This window comes from Prinia subflava, chromosome 5 (genome assembly GCF_021018805.1).
Source record: "Prinia subflava isolate CZ2003 ecotype Zambia chromosome 5, Cam_Psub_1.2, whole genome shotgun sequence".
Lineage (NCBI taxonomy): Eukaryota > Metazoa > Chordata > Aves > Passeriformes > Cisticolidae > Prinia > Prinia subflava.
In genome coordinates this window covers 58,757,738-58,773,199 of record NC_086251.1, presented here as the reverse complement: position 1 = coordinate 58,773,199, position 15,462 = coordinate 58,757,738, and the positions used below count along the sequence as shown (strand labels likewise).

Sequence of the window (15,462 nt, the reverse complement as noted above, 5' to 3'; positions counted from 1 at the left end):
GACACAGGGCAAAAAGGAGCAAGAGGAAAAATCAGCATTGCTCGCCCACAGCCATTCAATGGATGGAGTCTCTTCTTGTCTGCAGAAGGGACACCTTTGGGTCAGCATTGGACCAACTGTTGGAGTTAGAGCTGACCCGAATTTTTGTATATATAAGAATCCAGATTTTTTTCCATAGAGATAGACAGATAGATAGATAGATAGATAGATAGATAGATAGATGAGAAATAGATAGATAGATAGATAGAGTGTATACAAGTTATATAGTATAAGGTTTATCAATTATCATATAGAATAGAAAAGGACAATAAAACAAAACAATTTACCAATAAAAATAATATCAAAGATATGAAATATGTAATTATGGCATGAGGGTTGGGCTGGTGCAGGTCAGGCTCTGCTCCCAGGAAACAAGGCAAAGGATAAGAGGAAATGGCCTCCACTTCTGCCAGGGAGGCTTAGATTGGGTAGGAGGGAAAAATTTCTCCTCTGAAAGGGTTGTCAAGCGCTGGCACAAGCTGCCCATGAAATTGGTGGAATTGTTACTGCTTGAGGCACTAAAGGATAACGTGGATGTGGCATTTAGGGACATGGTTTCGAGGTGGATTTGTCAGAGTCAGGTTGGTGCCCTCCAACTTGGTGGCAGGACGAATGTGGGGCGGGACACAGCCCAGATGCTGGCAGCTGTGACCTGACTCAAGCCATACCCATGAACCTGACACGTTGGCTGGCACCAGTGCTGACAGCTGAGCCACTGGCCACAGGCCACCTCACCCCACTGCAGAACCCTTTCAGGGTCAAGCTGGGCTGAGAGAGAAAGGTCAGCAGCTCTCCCAGCTCCTCAGCACAAGGTGAGAAAAGAGAAACACACGTAGCCATCTACCCCTTGAAGTGACACATCATAACAGAGGAAAGAGAGGGGCAAAGGCACAATTTTGAGATCCATCTACACAACACTGGCAAGGGACCTTTCAAATCCAGGTCTCCAGCATTGAAAATGTCACAGCTTTTCCTGCTGCTAAAATACTCCAAACAAAACACCACACAAAGCCCAAACCCAAACAATAATGTTTGAATTTTCCGTGATTGAGGGCTGATAGAAGCTGCTGCCTGGTGCTGATGGTCTCTTCTCTGCACGTTTCTCGTCTTTGCTCATCTCAGGGCTCCACAAAGCCAGGGGAGGGTTGCTTCCTGCTCTTGCCTGTGCTGACACCAAACAGCCTTGGGGTGCCCAGTGCTGTTAGCAGGAGAGCTGGTGAAAGTCACCACAACCCACGCAGCCTTCTCCTTCAAGGCTCCACAAATACCATGGCAGGAAGCTGTAGTCTAAGCTGCATTTCACTGGAGATCCCTTCTTCACAGTCTCGCTGTGCAGGTCAGCAACATTCACACAGACATCTGGGAACATCCCAGTACGGAATTTCACTCCAAACCTTTCCATACTCTAGAAGGAAAATTCTGATTTTTCCTTCTGCTAGGAAGGGGATGGATTCCCTTGGCTGATGGATTTGGCACCAAGCTTGTCCTCACATGGAAACGCTTCTGGGAAACCTGAAACTCTTCTGCCCACTGACAACCCCTTTTGTCCCTCTGGATCATGGGAAGTCCACTGCAAAAGCAGCACCTTTCTCTCCTCTGCCAGGAGCTGGCTTCACAGCCCAGCTGCCTGACACGGTGCAGATGGTCCCCGAAGGGAGGTTGTAGCTAGGTGGGGATCATTATATTAGCCCAGAGAACAAAAAAGATTGCAAGAGGAAAATGAGTTTAGGTTGTGCACGGTAGCTTTTGATGGGATCTCTAGGAAATATTCCTGCAAAGAAAAGGATATCAAGCTGAGGAACAGGCTGCCTAGGGAAATGGCTGAGTCACCACCCTCAGAAAGGTTTCAAAGTCATGTGCATGTGGCATTTGGGGACCTGGCTGATGGGTGCAGCAGGCAGTGTTAAGTGTGCAGTTGGACTGTGTGATCTTCAGGGATTTTTTCAACCTCGCTGACCCAGAGATTGAAGTGCACCTCAACCAGTAAGGAATCAAAGCTTAGACTCAATGATCCTCAAGGCTGCCTTCCAACATGGATGTCTAGGAGATTGCCAAAGCAGGTGAATGCAGATGAAAAGAAATCCAAAATAAAGAACAATGGCAGTTCTTGGAAGAAGATTCACACAAAGGCAGCCTTAAGCATTACACCAGGGCCACTGGGAGTGGCTGAGCCAGGGTGGGGACAAAGGGTGGAGCTGGCTGGGTTGTGATGTGCTGTGACACCTGTGACATCACAGGAGATGTGTCACAATGGGGGCAGCTCTAAAAGGCCCCAGCAGGTAACGCTGGCCTGGCATTGCTTGGGCAAGCGGTGAGTGCGCACGTGCTGGGGAGCCTGGGCTGGGGACAAGGGCTGGGGCAGAAACACCTCACCCGGGGCTGGGTTCTCCCCCTGCATGCAGGGACAGCCCCTCATGGGACAGCCTTGGGCAGCCCACGGTGCTGCTGCTGCTGCTGGTGGGGCAGTGGGACTGGCCTTGCTGCCTGCCAGCTGTCTGGGGCCCTGTCCTTCCTGCCCCCATATCCCTGCAATTCCCTTCCCTGCTGCCCTCATTGTCATGTCCCTCCCTCACAGCCCCACTCAAGGCCTTCTCTCCCTCCTCCTGCAGACCATGAATTCCATAATACTCCTTCTCGTGCTCTTGAAGAGCCTCATCCAGTACCCGCAGCCCGTGGGTGATGTCTGGGATGAGGAGACCCAACTGCACATGGAAGTGCGTGCAAAGCAGCTGGAATGGGAGAGGATTCGGCTAGAGCGGGAGGTGGAGCAGCTCACCCTGAAGCAGGTGCAGCTCTTGCAGCCCTTGGCTGTTGCTGTGCTCGTGCTGCTGGTCTTGGTGCTCTGGTTTATTGGGTGGAAAAGGAGCCTGAGGAGAGAGGAGTTAGAAGAGGAAAACAACGGTGCAGCTGAAGAGGGAGGCAGAAATGTGCAGGCAAATGAGGAAGATGATGTTGAAAATGGAGGCATCCATGGAGCTGCAAATGCAGAAAACAACAATGATGTGGCAAATGAAGAGCAAGAAGAAGAAAACTGTGTAAATGATGACGCTGGAAGAATTCTAATGGAGCGCATAGAGTGGCCTGTACAGGACCTGCAGAAAGGCTGCGAGTGGACAACTGGCCTCATGCATAAGTATATAGCTTACTTTGGAGAGGTGTTATCAAACAGTTTCTACCCAGTCCTGCAGCCAGCCATCGGGGTGGGCAGTGCCTTTGAAGGCTGGAGTCCCCGTGAGCAGGACGTTGTGTATCAGGTGCTCATCCCCATGACTCCTCCGCCAGGCCACAGCTTCCACCTGGAGCTGGACTCTGCAGAGCACAGGCACGTGAGGAACTTCCGTGTCCGCGTGCAGCTGGAGTGCACCTGCACAGGAGAGCAGCAGGGCGAGAACCTGCTGTGCTTCCTGCACCAGCCCGAGGAGGAGCTGAGGAGCAATCAGGAGCCCAGCCTCCTGGACACCCTGTGCACCGACTGCTACCTGGATGTGCACAAAACTGCCCGCTGGTTCTGCCAGCTGGTGAGAGCAGTCTGGCCAGCTCTGCCTCACTCACAAAACTGGCACTTGACGCTGCTGCCCTCCAGACGCTCCTGCCAGTTCAAGGTGAGCAATGGCATTGAAAGCTTCAGGATGGAGATGCTGTTTGGGGTGAGGAGAGATGACTCAGACATCTTTGTGAGCAGCCAGACTGCAGAGGCCTACACCCCAAGCACAACCTGGCCAGAGACCTATGCTGTGGCAGAGGCGAAGTTCTTCAACCACATCGCCAGCCAGGCCCCACCTGACAGTCTGCACCTCAAATGCCTCCAGTTCTTCGGCCATCTTCAGCTGGGCATTGGCTTCTCCACCTACACCATGAAGACCATTGTCATGCACCTGCTCAATGGCCTGCCCGTGTCATCGTGGCACAGGGGAGATTTCCTGCTGCAACTGATGGACATCGTTGAGATCCTGTGCTTGTGTGTGCAAGCAAAACGCCTCAACCACTTCATTGTGGGGAACCGCAGGCTTCCTGAAGAGATCCGTTTACCCCGAGATGTGCAGACGGGTCAGACGTACAATCTCTTCCATCAGCTGGCACAGGAATCGGCCGCCCACAGGCAGGCCATGAGTGAGTACCAGGTGCTGCGAACGCGGTTCGAGAGAATCCTTCTCGGGGAAGACTGAAGGAATGCAGGCACGGAGTCATGGCTATGAGAGCAGAGCTGTGCTTGGGCTGCTCACACCTGGCAGCGGAGAAGCACCTCACAGTCCAAGTCTGGTGCTTGAAGGAGAAGAGGATGCCTGCAACGGCTCTGGCAAAGGTCCCACAGCCTCTCCTGCTGCCTCAGGTTGTGGAAGGCCACAGGAGGATTTATTCTCCCTCCTTGTATCGTTTTCCAGAGAAAGGCACCCGGATCCGCATTAAGCCCCGCTTAAGTATGAACTCTCCCATTCCAAAAAAAGCTCATCAAGAGACCGCACGCCGAACATGCAGCAGCAAAGTCACCAAAGCCCACCTGGAACATGCAGTTGTTCCTGGCCTTTGAGAAGGGCTGCAAATTAGAGCATGAAGGAAGGAGGAATGTGGCACAGAGAAAGACAGAAGAAGACACAGGGCAAAAAGGAGCAAGAGGAAAAATCAGCATTGCTCGCCCACAGCCATTCAATGGATGGAGTCTCTTCTTGTCTGCAGAAGGGACACCTTTGGGTCAGCATTGGACCAACTGTTGGAGTTAGAGCTGACCCGAATTTTTGTATATATAAGAATCCAGATTTTTTTCCATAGAGATAGACAGATAGATAGATAGATAGATAGATAGATAGATAGAGTGTATACAAGTTATATAGTATAAGGTTTATCAATTATCATATAGAATAGAAAAGGACAATAAAACAAAACAATTTACCAATAAAAATAATATCAAAGATATGAAATATGTAATTATGGCATGAGGGTTGGGCTGGTGCAGGTCAGGCTCTGCTCCCAGGAAACAAGGCAAAGGATAAGAGGAAATGGCCTCCACTTCTGCCAGGGAGGCTTAGATTGGGTAGGAGGGAAAAATTTCTCCTCTGAAAGGGTTGTCAAGCGCTGGCACAAGCTGCCCATGAAATTGGTGGAATTGTTACTGCTTGAGGCACTAAAGGATAACGTGGATGTGGCATTTAGGGACATGGTTTCGAGGTGGATTTGTCAGAGTCAGGTTGGTGCCCTCCAACTTGGTGGCAGGACGAATGTGGGGCGGGACACAGCCCAGATGCTGGCAGCTGTGACCTGACTCAAGCCATACCCATGAACCTGACACGTTGGCTGGCACCAGTGCTGGCAGCTGAGCCACTGGCCACAGGCCACCTCATCCCACTGCAGAACCCTTTCAGGGTCAAGCTGGGCTGAGAGAGAAAGGTCAGCAGCTCTCCCAGCTCCTCAGCACAAGGTGAGAAAAGAGAAACACACGTAGCCATCTACCCCTTGAAGTGACACATCATAACAGAGGAAAGAGAGGGGCAAAGGCACAATTTTGAGATCCATCTACACAACACTGGCAAGGGACCTTTCAAATCCAGGTCTCCAGCATTGAAAATGTCACAGCTTTTCCTGCTGCTAAAATACTCCAAACAAAACACCACACAAAGCCCAAACCCAAACAATAATGTTTGAATTTTCCGTGATTGAGGGCTGATAGAAGCTGCTGCCTGGTGCTGATGGTCTCTTCTCTGCACGTTTCTCGTCTTTGCTCATCTCAGGGCTCCACAAAGCCAGGGGAGGGTTGCTTCCTGCTCTTGCCTGTGCTGACACCAAACAGCCTTGGGGTGCCCAGTGCTGTTAGCAGGAGAGCTGGTGAAAGTCACCACAACCCACGCAGCCTTCTCCTTCAAGGCTCCACAAATACCATGGCAGGAAGCTGTAGTCTAAGCTGCATTTCACCTCAGATCCCCTCTTCACAGTCTGGCTGTGCAGGTCAGCACAATTCATACAGACATCTGGGAACATCCCAGCACGGAATTTCACTCCAAACCTTTCCATACTCTAGAAGGAAAATTCTGATTTTTCCTTCTGCTAGGAAGGGGATGGATTCCCTTGGCTGATGGATTTGGCACCAAGCTTGTCCTCACATGGAAACGCTTCTGGGAAACCTGAAACTCTTCTGCCCACTGACAACCCCTTTTGTCCCTCTGGATCATGGGAAGTCCACTGCAAGAGCAGCACCTTTCTCTCCTCTGCCAGGAGCTGGCTTCACAGCCCAGCTGCCTGACACGGTGCAGATGGTCCCCGAAGGGAGGTTGTAGCTAGGTGGGGATCATTATATTAGCCCAGAGAACAAAAAAGATTGCAAGAGGAAAATGAGTTTAGGTTGTGCACGGTAGCTTTTGATGGGATCTCTAGGAAATATTCCTGCAAAGAAAAGGATATCAAGCTGAGGAACAGGCTGCCTAGGGAAATGGCTGAGTCAGCACGCTCAGAAAGGTTTCAAAGTCATGTGCATGTGGCATTTGGGGACCTGGCTGATGGGTGCAGCAGGCAGCGTTAAGTGTGCAGTTGGACTATGTGATCTTCAGGGACATTTTTCAACCTCGCTGACACAGAGATTGAAGTGCACCTCAACCAGTAAGGAATCAAAGCTTAGACTCAATGATCCTCAAGGCTGCCTTCCAACATGGATGTCTAGGAGATTGCCAATGCAGGTGAATGCAGATGAAAAGAAATCCAAAATAAAGAACAATGGCAGTTCTTGGAAGAAGATTCACACAAAGGCAGCCTTAAGCATTACACCAGGGCCACTGGGAGTGGCTGAGCCAGGGTGGGGACAAAGGGTGGGATTGACTGGGTTGTGATGTGCTGTGACACCTGTGACATCACAGGGGACATGTCACAATGGGGGCAGCTCTAAAAGGCCCCAGCAGGTAACGCTGGCCTGGCATTGCTTGGGCAAGCGGTGAGTGCGCACGTGCTGGGGAGCCTGGGCTGGGGACAAGGGCTGGGGCAGAAACGCCTCAGCCGGGGCTGGGTTCTCCCCCTGCATGCAGGGACAGCCCCTCATGGGACAGCCTTGGGCAGCCCACAGTGATGCTTCTGCTGCTGGTGGGGCAGTGGGACTGGCCTTGCTGCCTGCCAGCTGTCTGGGGCCCTGTCCTTCCTGCCCCCATATCCCTGCAATTCCCTTCCCTGCTGCCCTCATTGTCATGTCCCACCCTCACAGCCCCACTCAAGGCCTTCTCTCCCTCCTCCTGCAGACCATGAATTCCATAATACTCCTTCTCGTGCTCTTGAAGAGCCTCATCCAGTACCCGCAGCCCGTGGGTGATGTCTGGGATGAGGAGACACGACTGCGCATGGAAGTGCGTGCAAAGCAGCTGGAATGGGAGAGGATTCGGCTAGAGCGGGAGGTGGAGCAGCTCACCCTCAAGCAGGTGCAGCTCTTGCAGCCCTTGGCTGTTGCTGTGCTCGTGCTGCTGGTCTTGGTGCTCTGGTTTATCGGGTGGAAAAGGAGCCTGAGGAGAGAGGAGTTAGAAGAGGAAAACAACGGTGCAGCTGAAGAGGGAGGCAGAAATGTGCAGGCAAATGAGGAAGATGATGTTGAAAATGGAGGCGTCCATGGAGCTGCAAATGCAGAAAACAACAACGATGTGGCAAATGAAGAGCATGAAGAAGAAAACTGTGTAAATGATGACGCTGGAAGAATTCTAATGGAGCGCATAGAGTGGCCTGTACAGGACCTGCAGAAAGGCTGTGAGTGGACAACTGGCCTCATGCATAAGTATATAGCTTACTTTGGAGAGGTGTTATCAAACAGTTTCTACCCAGTCCTGCAGCCAGCCATCGGGGTGGGCAGTGCCTTTGAAGGCTGGAGTCCCCGTGAGCAGGACGTTGTGTATCAGGTGCTCATCCCCATGACTCCTCCGCCAGGCCACAGCTTCCACCTGGAGCTGGACTCTGCAGAGCACAGGCACGTGAGGAACTTCCGTGTCCGCGTGCAGCTGGAGTGCACCTGCACAGGAGAGCAGCAGGGCGAGAACCTGCTGTGCTTCCTGCACCAGCCCGAGGAGGAGCTGAGGAGCAATCAGGAGCCCAGCCTCCTGGACACCCTGTGCACCGACTGCTATCTGTATGTGCACAAAACTGCCCGCTGGTTCTGCCAGCTGGTGAGAGCAGTCTGGCCAGCTCTGCCTCACTCACACAACTGGCACTTGACGCTGCTGCCCTCCAGACGATCCTGCCAGTTCAAGGTGACCAATGGCATTGAAAGCTTCAGGATGGAGATGCTGTTTGGGGTGAGGAGAGATGACTCAGACATCTTTGTGAGCAGCCAGACTGCAGAGGCCTACACCCCAAGCACAACCTGGCCAGAGACCTATGCTGTGGCAGAGGCGAAGTTCTTCAACCACATTGCCAGCCAGGCCCCACCTGACAGTCTGCACCTCAAATGCCTCCAGTTCTTCGTCCATCTTCAGCTGGGCATTGGCTTCTCCACCTACACCATGAAGACCATTGTCATGCACATGCTCAATGGCCTGCCCGTGTCATCGTGGCGCAGGGGAGATTTCCTGCTGCAACTGATGGACATCGTCGAGATCCTGTGCTTGTGTGTGCAAGCAAAACGCCTCAACCACTTCATTGTGGGGAACCGCAGGCTTCCTGAAGAGATCCGTTTACCCCGAGATGTGCAGACGGGTCAGACGTGCAATCTCTTCCATCAGCTGGCGCAGGAATCGGCCGCCCACAGGCAGGCCATGAGTGAGTACCAGGTGCTGCGAACGCGGTTCGAGAGAATCCTTCTCGGTGAAGACTGAAGGAATGCAGGCACGGAGTCATGGCTATGAGAGCAGAGCTGTGCTTGGGCTGCTCACACCTGGCAGCGGAGAAGCACCTCACAGTCCAAGTCTGGTGCTTGAAGGAGAAGAGGATGCCTGCAACGGCTCTGGCAAAGGTCCCACAGCCTCTCCTGCTGCCTCAGCACGTGGAAGGCCACAGGAGGATTTATTCTCCCTCCTTGTATCGTTTTCCAAAGAAAGGCACCCGGATCCGCATTAAGCCCCGCTTAAGTATGAACTCTCCCATTCCAAAAAAAGCTCATGAAGAGACCGCACGCCGAACATGCAGCAGCAAAGTCACCAAAGCCCACCTGGAACATGCAGTTGTTCCTGGCCTTTGAGAAGGGCTGAAAATTAGAGCATGAAGGAAGGAGGAATGTGGCACAGAGAAAGACCGAAGAAGACACAGGGCAAAAAGGAGCAAGAGGAAAAATCAGCATTGCTCGCCCACAGCCATTCAATGGATGGAGTCTCTTCTTGTCTGCAGAAGGGACACCTTTGGGTCAGCATTGGACCAACTGTTGGAGTTAGAGCTGACCTCAATTTTTGTATATATAAGAATCCAGATTTTTTTCCATCGAGATAGACAGATAGATAGATAGATAGATAGATAGATAGATAGATAGATAGATAGATGAGAGATAGATAGATAGATAGATAGATAGATAGATAGATAGATAGATAGATAGAGTGTATACAAGTTATATAGTATAAGGTTTATCAATTATCATATAGAATAGAAAAGGACAATAAAACAAAACAATTTACCAATAAAAATAATATCAAAGATATGAAATATGTAATTATGGCATGAGGGTTGGGCTGGTGCAGGTCAGGCTCTGCTCCCAGGAAACAAGGCAAAGGATAAGAGGAAATGGCCTCCACTTCTGCCAGGGAGGCTTAGATTGGGTAGGAGGGAAAAATTTCTCCTCTGAAAGGGTTGTCAAGCGCTGGCACAAGCTGCCCATGAAATTGGTGGAATTGTTACTGCTTGAGGCACTAAAGGATAACGTGGATGTGGCATTTAGGGACATGGTTTCGAGGTGGATTTGTCAGAGTCAGGTTGGTGCCCTCCAACTTGGTGGCAGGACGAATGTGGGGCGGGACACAGCCCAGATGCTGGCAACTGTGACCTGACTCAAGCCATACCCATGAACCTGACACGTTGGCTGGCACCAGTGCTGGCAGCTGAGCCACTGGCCACAGGCCACCTCACCCCACTGCAGAACCCTTTCAGGGTCAAGCTGGGCTGAGAGAGAAAGGTCAGCAGCTCTCCCAGCTCCTCAGCACAAGGTGGGAAAAGAGAAACACACGTAGCCATCTACCCCTTGAAGTGACACATCATAACAGAGGAAAGAGAGGGGCAAAGGCACAATTTTGAGATCCATCTACACAACACTGGCAAGGGACCATTCAAATCCAGGTCTCCAGCATTGAAAATGTCACAGCTTTTCCTGCTGCTAAAATACTCCAAACAAAACACCACACAAAGCCCAAACCCAAACAATAATGTTTGAATTTTCCGTGATTGAGGGCTGATAGAAGCTGCTGCCTGGTGCTGATGGTCTCTTCTCTGCACGTTTCTCGTCTTTGCTCATCTCAGGGCTCCACAAAGCCAGGGCAGGGTTGCTTCCTGCTCTTGCCTGTGCTGACACCAAACAGCCTTGGGGTGCCCAGTGCTGTTAGCAGGAGAGCTGGTGAAAGTCACCACAACCCACGCAGCCTTCTCCTTCAAGGCTCCACAAATACCATGGCAGGAAGCTGTAGTCTAAGCTGCATTTCACTTGAGATCCCTTCTTCACAGTCTGGCTGTGCAGGTCAGCAACATTCACACAGACATCTGGGAACATCCCAGTACGGAATTTCACTCCAAACCTTTCCATACTCTAGAAGGAAAATTCTGATTTTTCCTTCTGCTAGGAAGGGGATGGATTCCCTTGGCTGATGGATTTGGCACCAAGCTTCTCCTCACATGGAAACGCTTCTGGGAAACCTGAAACTCTTCTGCCCACTGACAACCCCTTTTGTCCCTCTGGATCATGGGAAGTCCACTGCAAGAGCAGCACCTTTCTCTCCTCTGCCAAGAGCTGGCTTCACAGCCCAGCTGCCTGACACGGTGCAGATGGTCCCCAAAGGGAGGTTGTAGCTAGGTGGGGATCATTATATTAGCCCAGAGAACAAAAAAGATTGCAAGAGGAAAATGAGTTTAGGTTGTGCACGGTAGCTTTTGATGGGATCTCTAGGAAATATTACTGCAAAGAAAAGGATATCAAGCTGAGGAACAGGCTGCCTAGGGAAATGGCTGAGTCACCACCCTCAGAAAGGTTTCAAAGTCATGTGCATGTGGCATTTGGGGACCTGGCTGATGGGTGCAGCAGGCAGTGTTAAGTGTGCAGTTGGACTGTGTGATCTTCAGGGATTTTTTCAACCTCGCTGACACAGAGATTGAAGTGCACCTCAACCAGTAAGGAATCAAAGCTTAGACTCAATGATCCTCAAGGCTGCCTTCCAACATGGATGTCTAGGAGATTGCCAATGCAGGTGAATGCAGATGAAAAGAAATCCAAAATAAAGAACAATGGCAGTTCTTGGAAGAAGATTCACACAAAGGCAGCCTTAAGCATTACACCAGGGCCACTGGGAGTGGCTGAGCCAGGGTGGGGACAAAGGGTGGGATTGACTGGGTTGTGATGTGCTGTGACACCTGTGACATCACAGGGGACGTGTCACAATGGGGGCAGCTCTAAAAGGCCCCAGCAGGTAACGCTGGCCTGGCATTGCTCGGGCAAGCGGTGAGTGCGCACGTGCTGGGGAGCCTGGGCTGGGGACAAGGGCTGGGGCATAAACGCCTCACCCGGGGCTGGGTTCTCCCCCTGCATGCAGGGACAGCCCCTCATGGGACAGCCTTGGGCAGCCCACGGTGCTGCTGCTGCTGCTGGTGGGGCAGTGGGACTGGCCTTGCTGCCTGCCAGCTGTCTGGGGCCCTGTCCTTCCTGCCCCCATATCCCTGCAATTCCCTTCCCTGCTGCACTCATTGTCATGTCCCACCCTCACAGCCCCACTCAAGGCCTTCTCTCCCTCCTCCTGCAGACCATGAATTCCATAATACTCCTTCTCGTGCTCTTGAAGAGCCTCATCCAGTACCCGCAGCCCGTGGGTGATGTCTGGGATGAGGAGACACGACTGCGCATGGAAGTGCGTGCAAAGCAGCTGGAATGGGAGAGGATTCGGCTAGAGCGGGAGGTGGAGCAGCTCACCCTGAAGCAGGTGCAGCTCTTGCAGCCCTTGGCTGTTGCTGTGCTCGTGCTGCTGGTCTTGGTGCTCTGGTTTATCGGGTGGAAAAGGAGCCTGAGGAGAGAGGAGTTAGAAGAGGAAAACAATGGTGCAGCTGAAGAGGGAGGCAGAAATGTGCAGGCAAATGAGGAAGATGATGTTGAAAATGGAGGCGTCCACGGAGCTGCAAATGCAGAAAACAACAACGATGTGGCAAATGAAGAGCAAGAAGAAGAAAGCTATGTAAATGATGACGCTGGAAGAATTCTAATGGAGCGCATAGAGTGGCCTGTACAGGACCTGCAGAAAGGCTGTGAGTGGACAACTGGCCTCATGGAGAACTATATAGCTTACTTTGGAGAGGTCTTATCAAACAGTTTCTACCCAGTCCTGCAGCCAGCCATCGGGGTGGGCAGTGCCTTTGAAGGCTGGAGTCCCCGTGAGCAGGACGTTGTGTATCAGGTGCTCATCCCCATGACTCCTCCGCCAGGCCACAGCTTCCACCTGGAGCTGGACTCTGCAGGGCACAGGCACGTGAGGAACTTCCGTGTCCGCGTGCAGCTGGAGTGCACCTGCACAGGAGAGCAGCAGGGCGAGAACCTGCTGTGCTTCCTGCACCACCCCGAGGAGGAGCTGAGGAGCAGTCAGGAGCCCAGCCTCCTGGACACCCTGTGCATCGGCTCCTACCTGGATGTGCACAAAACTGCCCGCTGGTTCTGCCAGCTGGTGAGAGCAGTCTGGCCAGCTCTGCCTCACTCACACAACTGGCACTTGACGCTGCTGCCCTCCAGACGATCCTGCCAGTTCAAGGTGACCAATGGCATTGAAAGCTTCAGAATGGAGATGCTGTTTGGGGTGAGGAGAGATGGCTCAGACATCTTTGTGAGCAGCCAGACTGCAGAGGCCTACACCCCAAGCACAACCTGGCCAGAGACCTATGCTGTGGCAGAGGCAAAGTTCTTCAACCACATCGCCAGCCAGGCCCCACCTGACAGTCTGCACCTCAAATGCCTCCAGTTCTTCGTCCATCTTCAGCTGGGCATTGGCTTCTCCACCTACACCATGAAGACCATTGTCATGCACATGCTCAATGGCCTGCCCGTGTCATCGTGGCGCAGGGGAGATTTCCTGCTGCAACTGATGGACATCGTCGAGATCCTGTGCTTGTGTGTGCAAGCAAAACGCCTCAACCACTTCATTGTGGGGAACCGCAGGCTTCCTGAAGAGATCCGTTTACCCCGAGATGTGCAGACGGGTCAGACGTACAATCTCTTCCATCAGCTGGCGCAGCAATCGGCCGCCCACAGGCAGGCCATGAGTGAGTACCAGGTGCTGCGAACGCGGTTCGAGAGAATCCTTCTCGGGGAAGACTGAAGGAATGCAGGCACGGAGTCATGGCTATGAGAGCAGAGCTGTGCTTGGGCTGCTCACACCTGGCAGCGGAGAAGCACCTCACAGTCCAAGTCTGGTGCTTGAAGAGAAGAGGATGCCTGCAACGGCTCTGGCAAAGGTCCCACAGCCTCTCCTGCTGCCTCAGCACGTGGAAGGCCACAGGAGGATTTATTCTCCCTCCTTGTATCGTTTTCCAAAGAAAGGCACCCGGATCCGCATTAAGCACCGCTTAAGTATGAACTCTCCCATTCCAAAAAAAGCTCATGAAGAGACCGCACGCCGAACATGCAGCAGCAAAGTCACCAAAGCCCACCTGGAACATGCAGTTGTTCCTGGCCTTTGAGAAGGGCTGAAAATTAGAGCATGAAGGAAGGAGGAATGTGGCACAGAGAAAGACAGAAGAAGACACAAGGCAAAAAGGAGCAAGAGGAAAAATCAGCATTGCTCGCCCACAACCACTCAATGGATGGAGTCTCTTCTTGTCTGCAGAAGGGACACCTTTGGGTCAGCATTGGACCAACTGTTGGAGTTAGAGCTGACCCGAATTTTTGTATATATAAGAATCCAGATTTTTTTCCATAGAGATAGACAGATAGATAGATAGATAGATAGATAGATGAGAGATAGACAGATAGATAGATAGATAGATAGATGAGAGACAGACAGATAGATAGATAGATAGATAGATAGATAGATAGATAGATAGAGTGTATACAAGTTATATAGTATAAGGTTTATCAATTATCATATCGAATAGAAAAGGACAATAAAACAAAACAATTTACCAATAAAAATAATATCAAAGATATGAAATATGTAATTATGGCATGAGGGTTGGGCTGGTGCAGGTCAGGCTCTGCTCCCAGGAAACAAGGCAAAGGATAAGAGGAAATGGCCTCCACTTCTGCCAGGAAGGCTTAGATTGGGTAGGAGGGAAAAATTTCTCCTCTGAAAGGGTTGTCAAGCGCTGGCACAAGCTGCCCATGAAATTGGTGGAATTGTTACTGCTTGAGGCACTAAAGGATAACGTGGATGTGGCATTTAGGGACATGGTTTCGAGGTGGATTTTCAGAGTCAGGTTGGTGCCCTCCAACTTGGTGGCAGGACGAATGTGGGGCGGGACACAGCCCAGATGCTGGCAGCTGTGACCTGACTCAAGCCATACCCATGAACCGGACACGTTGGCTGGCACCAGTGCTGGCAGCTGAGCCACTGGCCACAGGCCACCTCACCCCACTGCAGAACCCTTTCAGGGTCAAGCTGGGCTGAGAGAGAAAGGTCAGCAGCTCTCCCAGCTGCTCAGCACAAGGTGAGAAAAGAGAAACACACGTAGCCATCTACCCCTTGAAGTGACACATCATAACAGAGGAAAGAGAGGGGCAAAGGCACAATTTTGAGATCCATCTACACAACACTGGCAAGGGACCATTCAAATCCAGGTCTCCAGCATTGAAAATGTCACAGCTTTTCCTGCTGCTAAAATACTCCAAACAAAACACCACACAAAGCCCAAACCCAAACAATAATGTTTGAATTTTCCGTGATTGAGGGCTGATAGAAGCTGCTGCCTGGTGCTGATGGTCTCTTCTCTGCACGTTTCTCGTCTTTGCTCATCTCAGGGCTCCACAAAGCCAGGGGAGGGTTGCTTCCTGCTCTTGCCTGTGCTGACACCAAACAGCCTTGGGGTGCCCAGTGCTGTTAGCAGGAGAGCTGGTGAAAGTCACCACAACCCACGCAGCCTTCTCCTCCAAGGCTCCACAAATACCATGGCAGGAAGCTGTAGTCTAAGCTGGATTTCACTTGAGATCCCTTCTTCACAGTCTGGCTGTGCAGGTCAGCAACATTCACACAGACATCTGGGAACATCCCAGTACGGAATTTCACTCCAAACCTTTCCATACTCTAGAAGGAAATATCTGATTTTTCCTTCTGCTAGGAAGGGGATGGATTCCCTTGGCTGATGGATTTG

General features: G+C 51.6%; 3 protein-coding genes across 3 annotated transcripts; all 3 read left to right on the top strand.

Annotated features, from left to right (window-relative positions):
- The first annotated feature begins 2,435 nt into the window (after positions 1-2,435).
- On the top strand, positions 2,436-4,205 carry LOC134551504 (inositol 1,4,5-trisphosphate receptor-interacting protein-like 1). Its single transcript, XM_063399166.1, has 2 exons — positions 2,436-3,003; positions 3,064-4,205. The coding sequence occupies exons 1-2, from the start codon at positions 2,436-2,438 to the stop codon at positions 4,203-4,205; spliced, it is 1,710 nt and encodes a 569-aa protein (XP_063255236.1).
- Positions 4,206-7,283: 3,078 nt separating this feature from the next.
- LOC134551503 (inositol 1,4,5-trisphosphate receptor-interacting protein-like 1) lies at positions 7,284-8,807 on the top strand. Its single transcript, XM_063399164.1, has one exon. It carries the CDS (start codon positions 7,350-7,352, stop codon positions 8,805-8,807), a length of 1,458 nt encoding a protein of 485 aa, XP_063255234.1. The 5' UTR covers positions 7,284-7,349.
- A 3,144-nt stretch (positions 8,808-11,951) lies between these two features.
- Positions 11,952-13,475, top strand: LOC134551502 (inositol 1,4,5-trisphosphate receptor-interacting protein-like 1). The gene has a single exon (XM_063399163.1). It carries the CDS (start codon positions 12,018-12,020, stop codon positions 13,473-13,475), a length of 1,458 nt encoding a protein of 485 aa, XP_063255233.1. The 5' UTR covers positions 11,952-12,017.
- Positions 13,476-15,462: the final 1,987 nt, after the last annotated feature.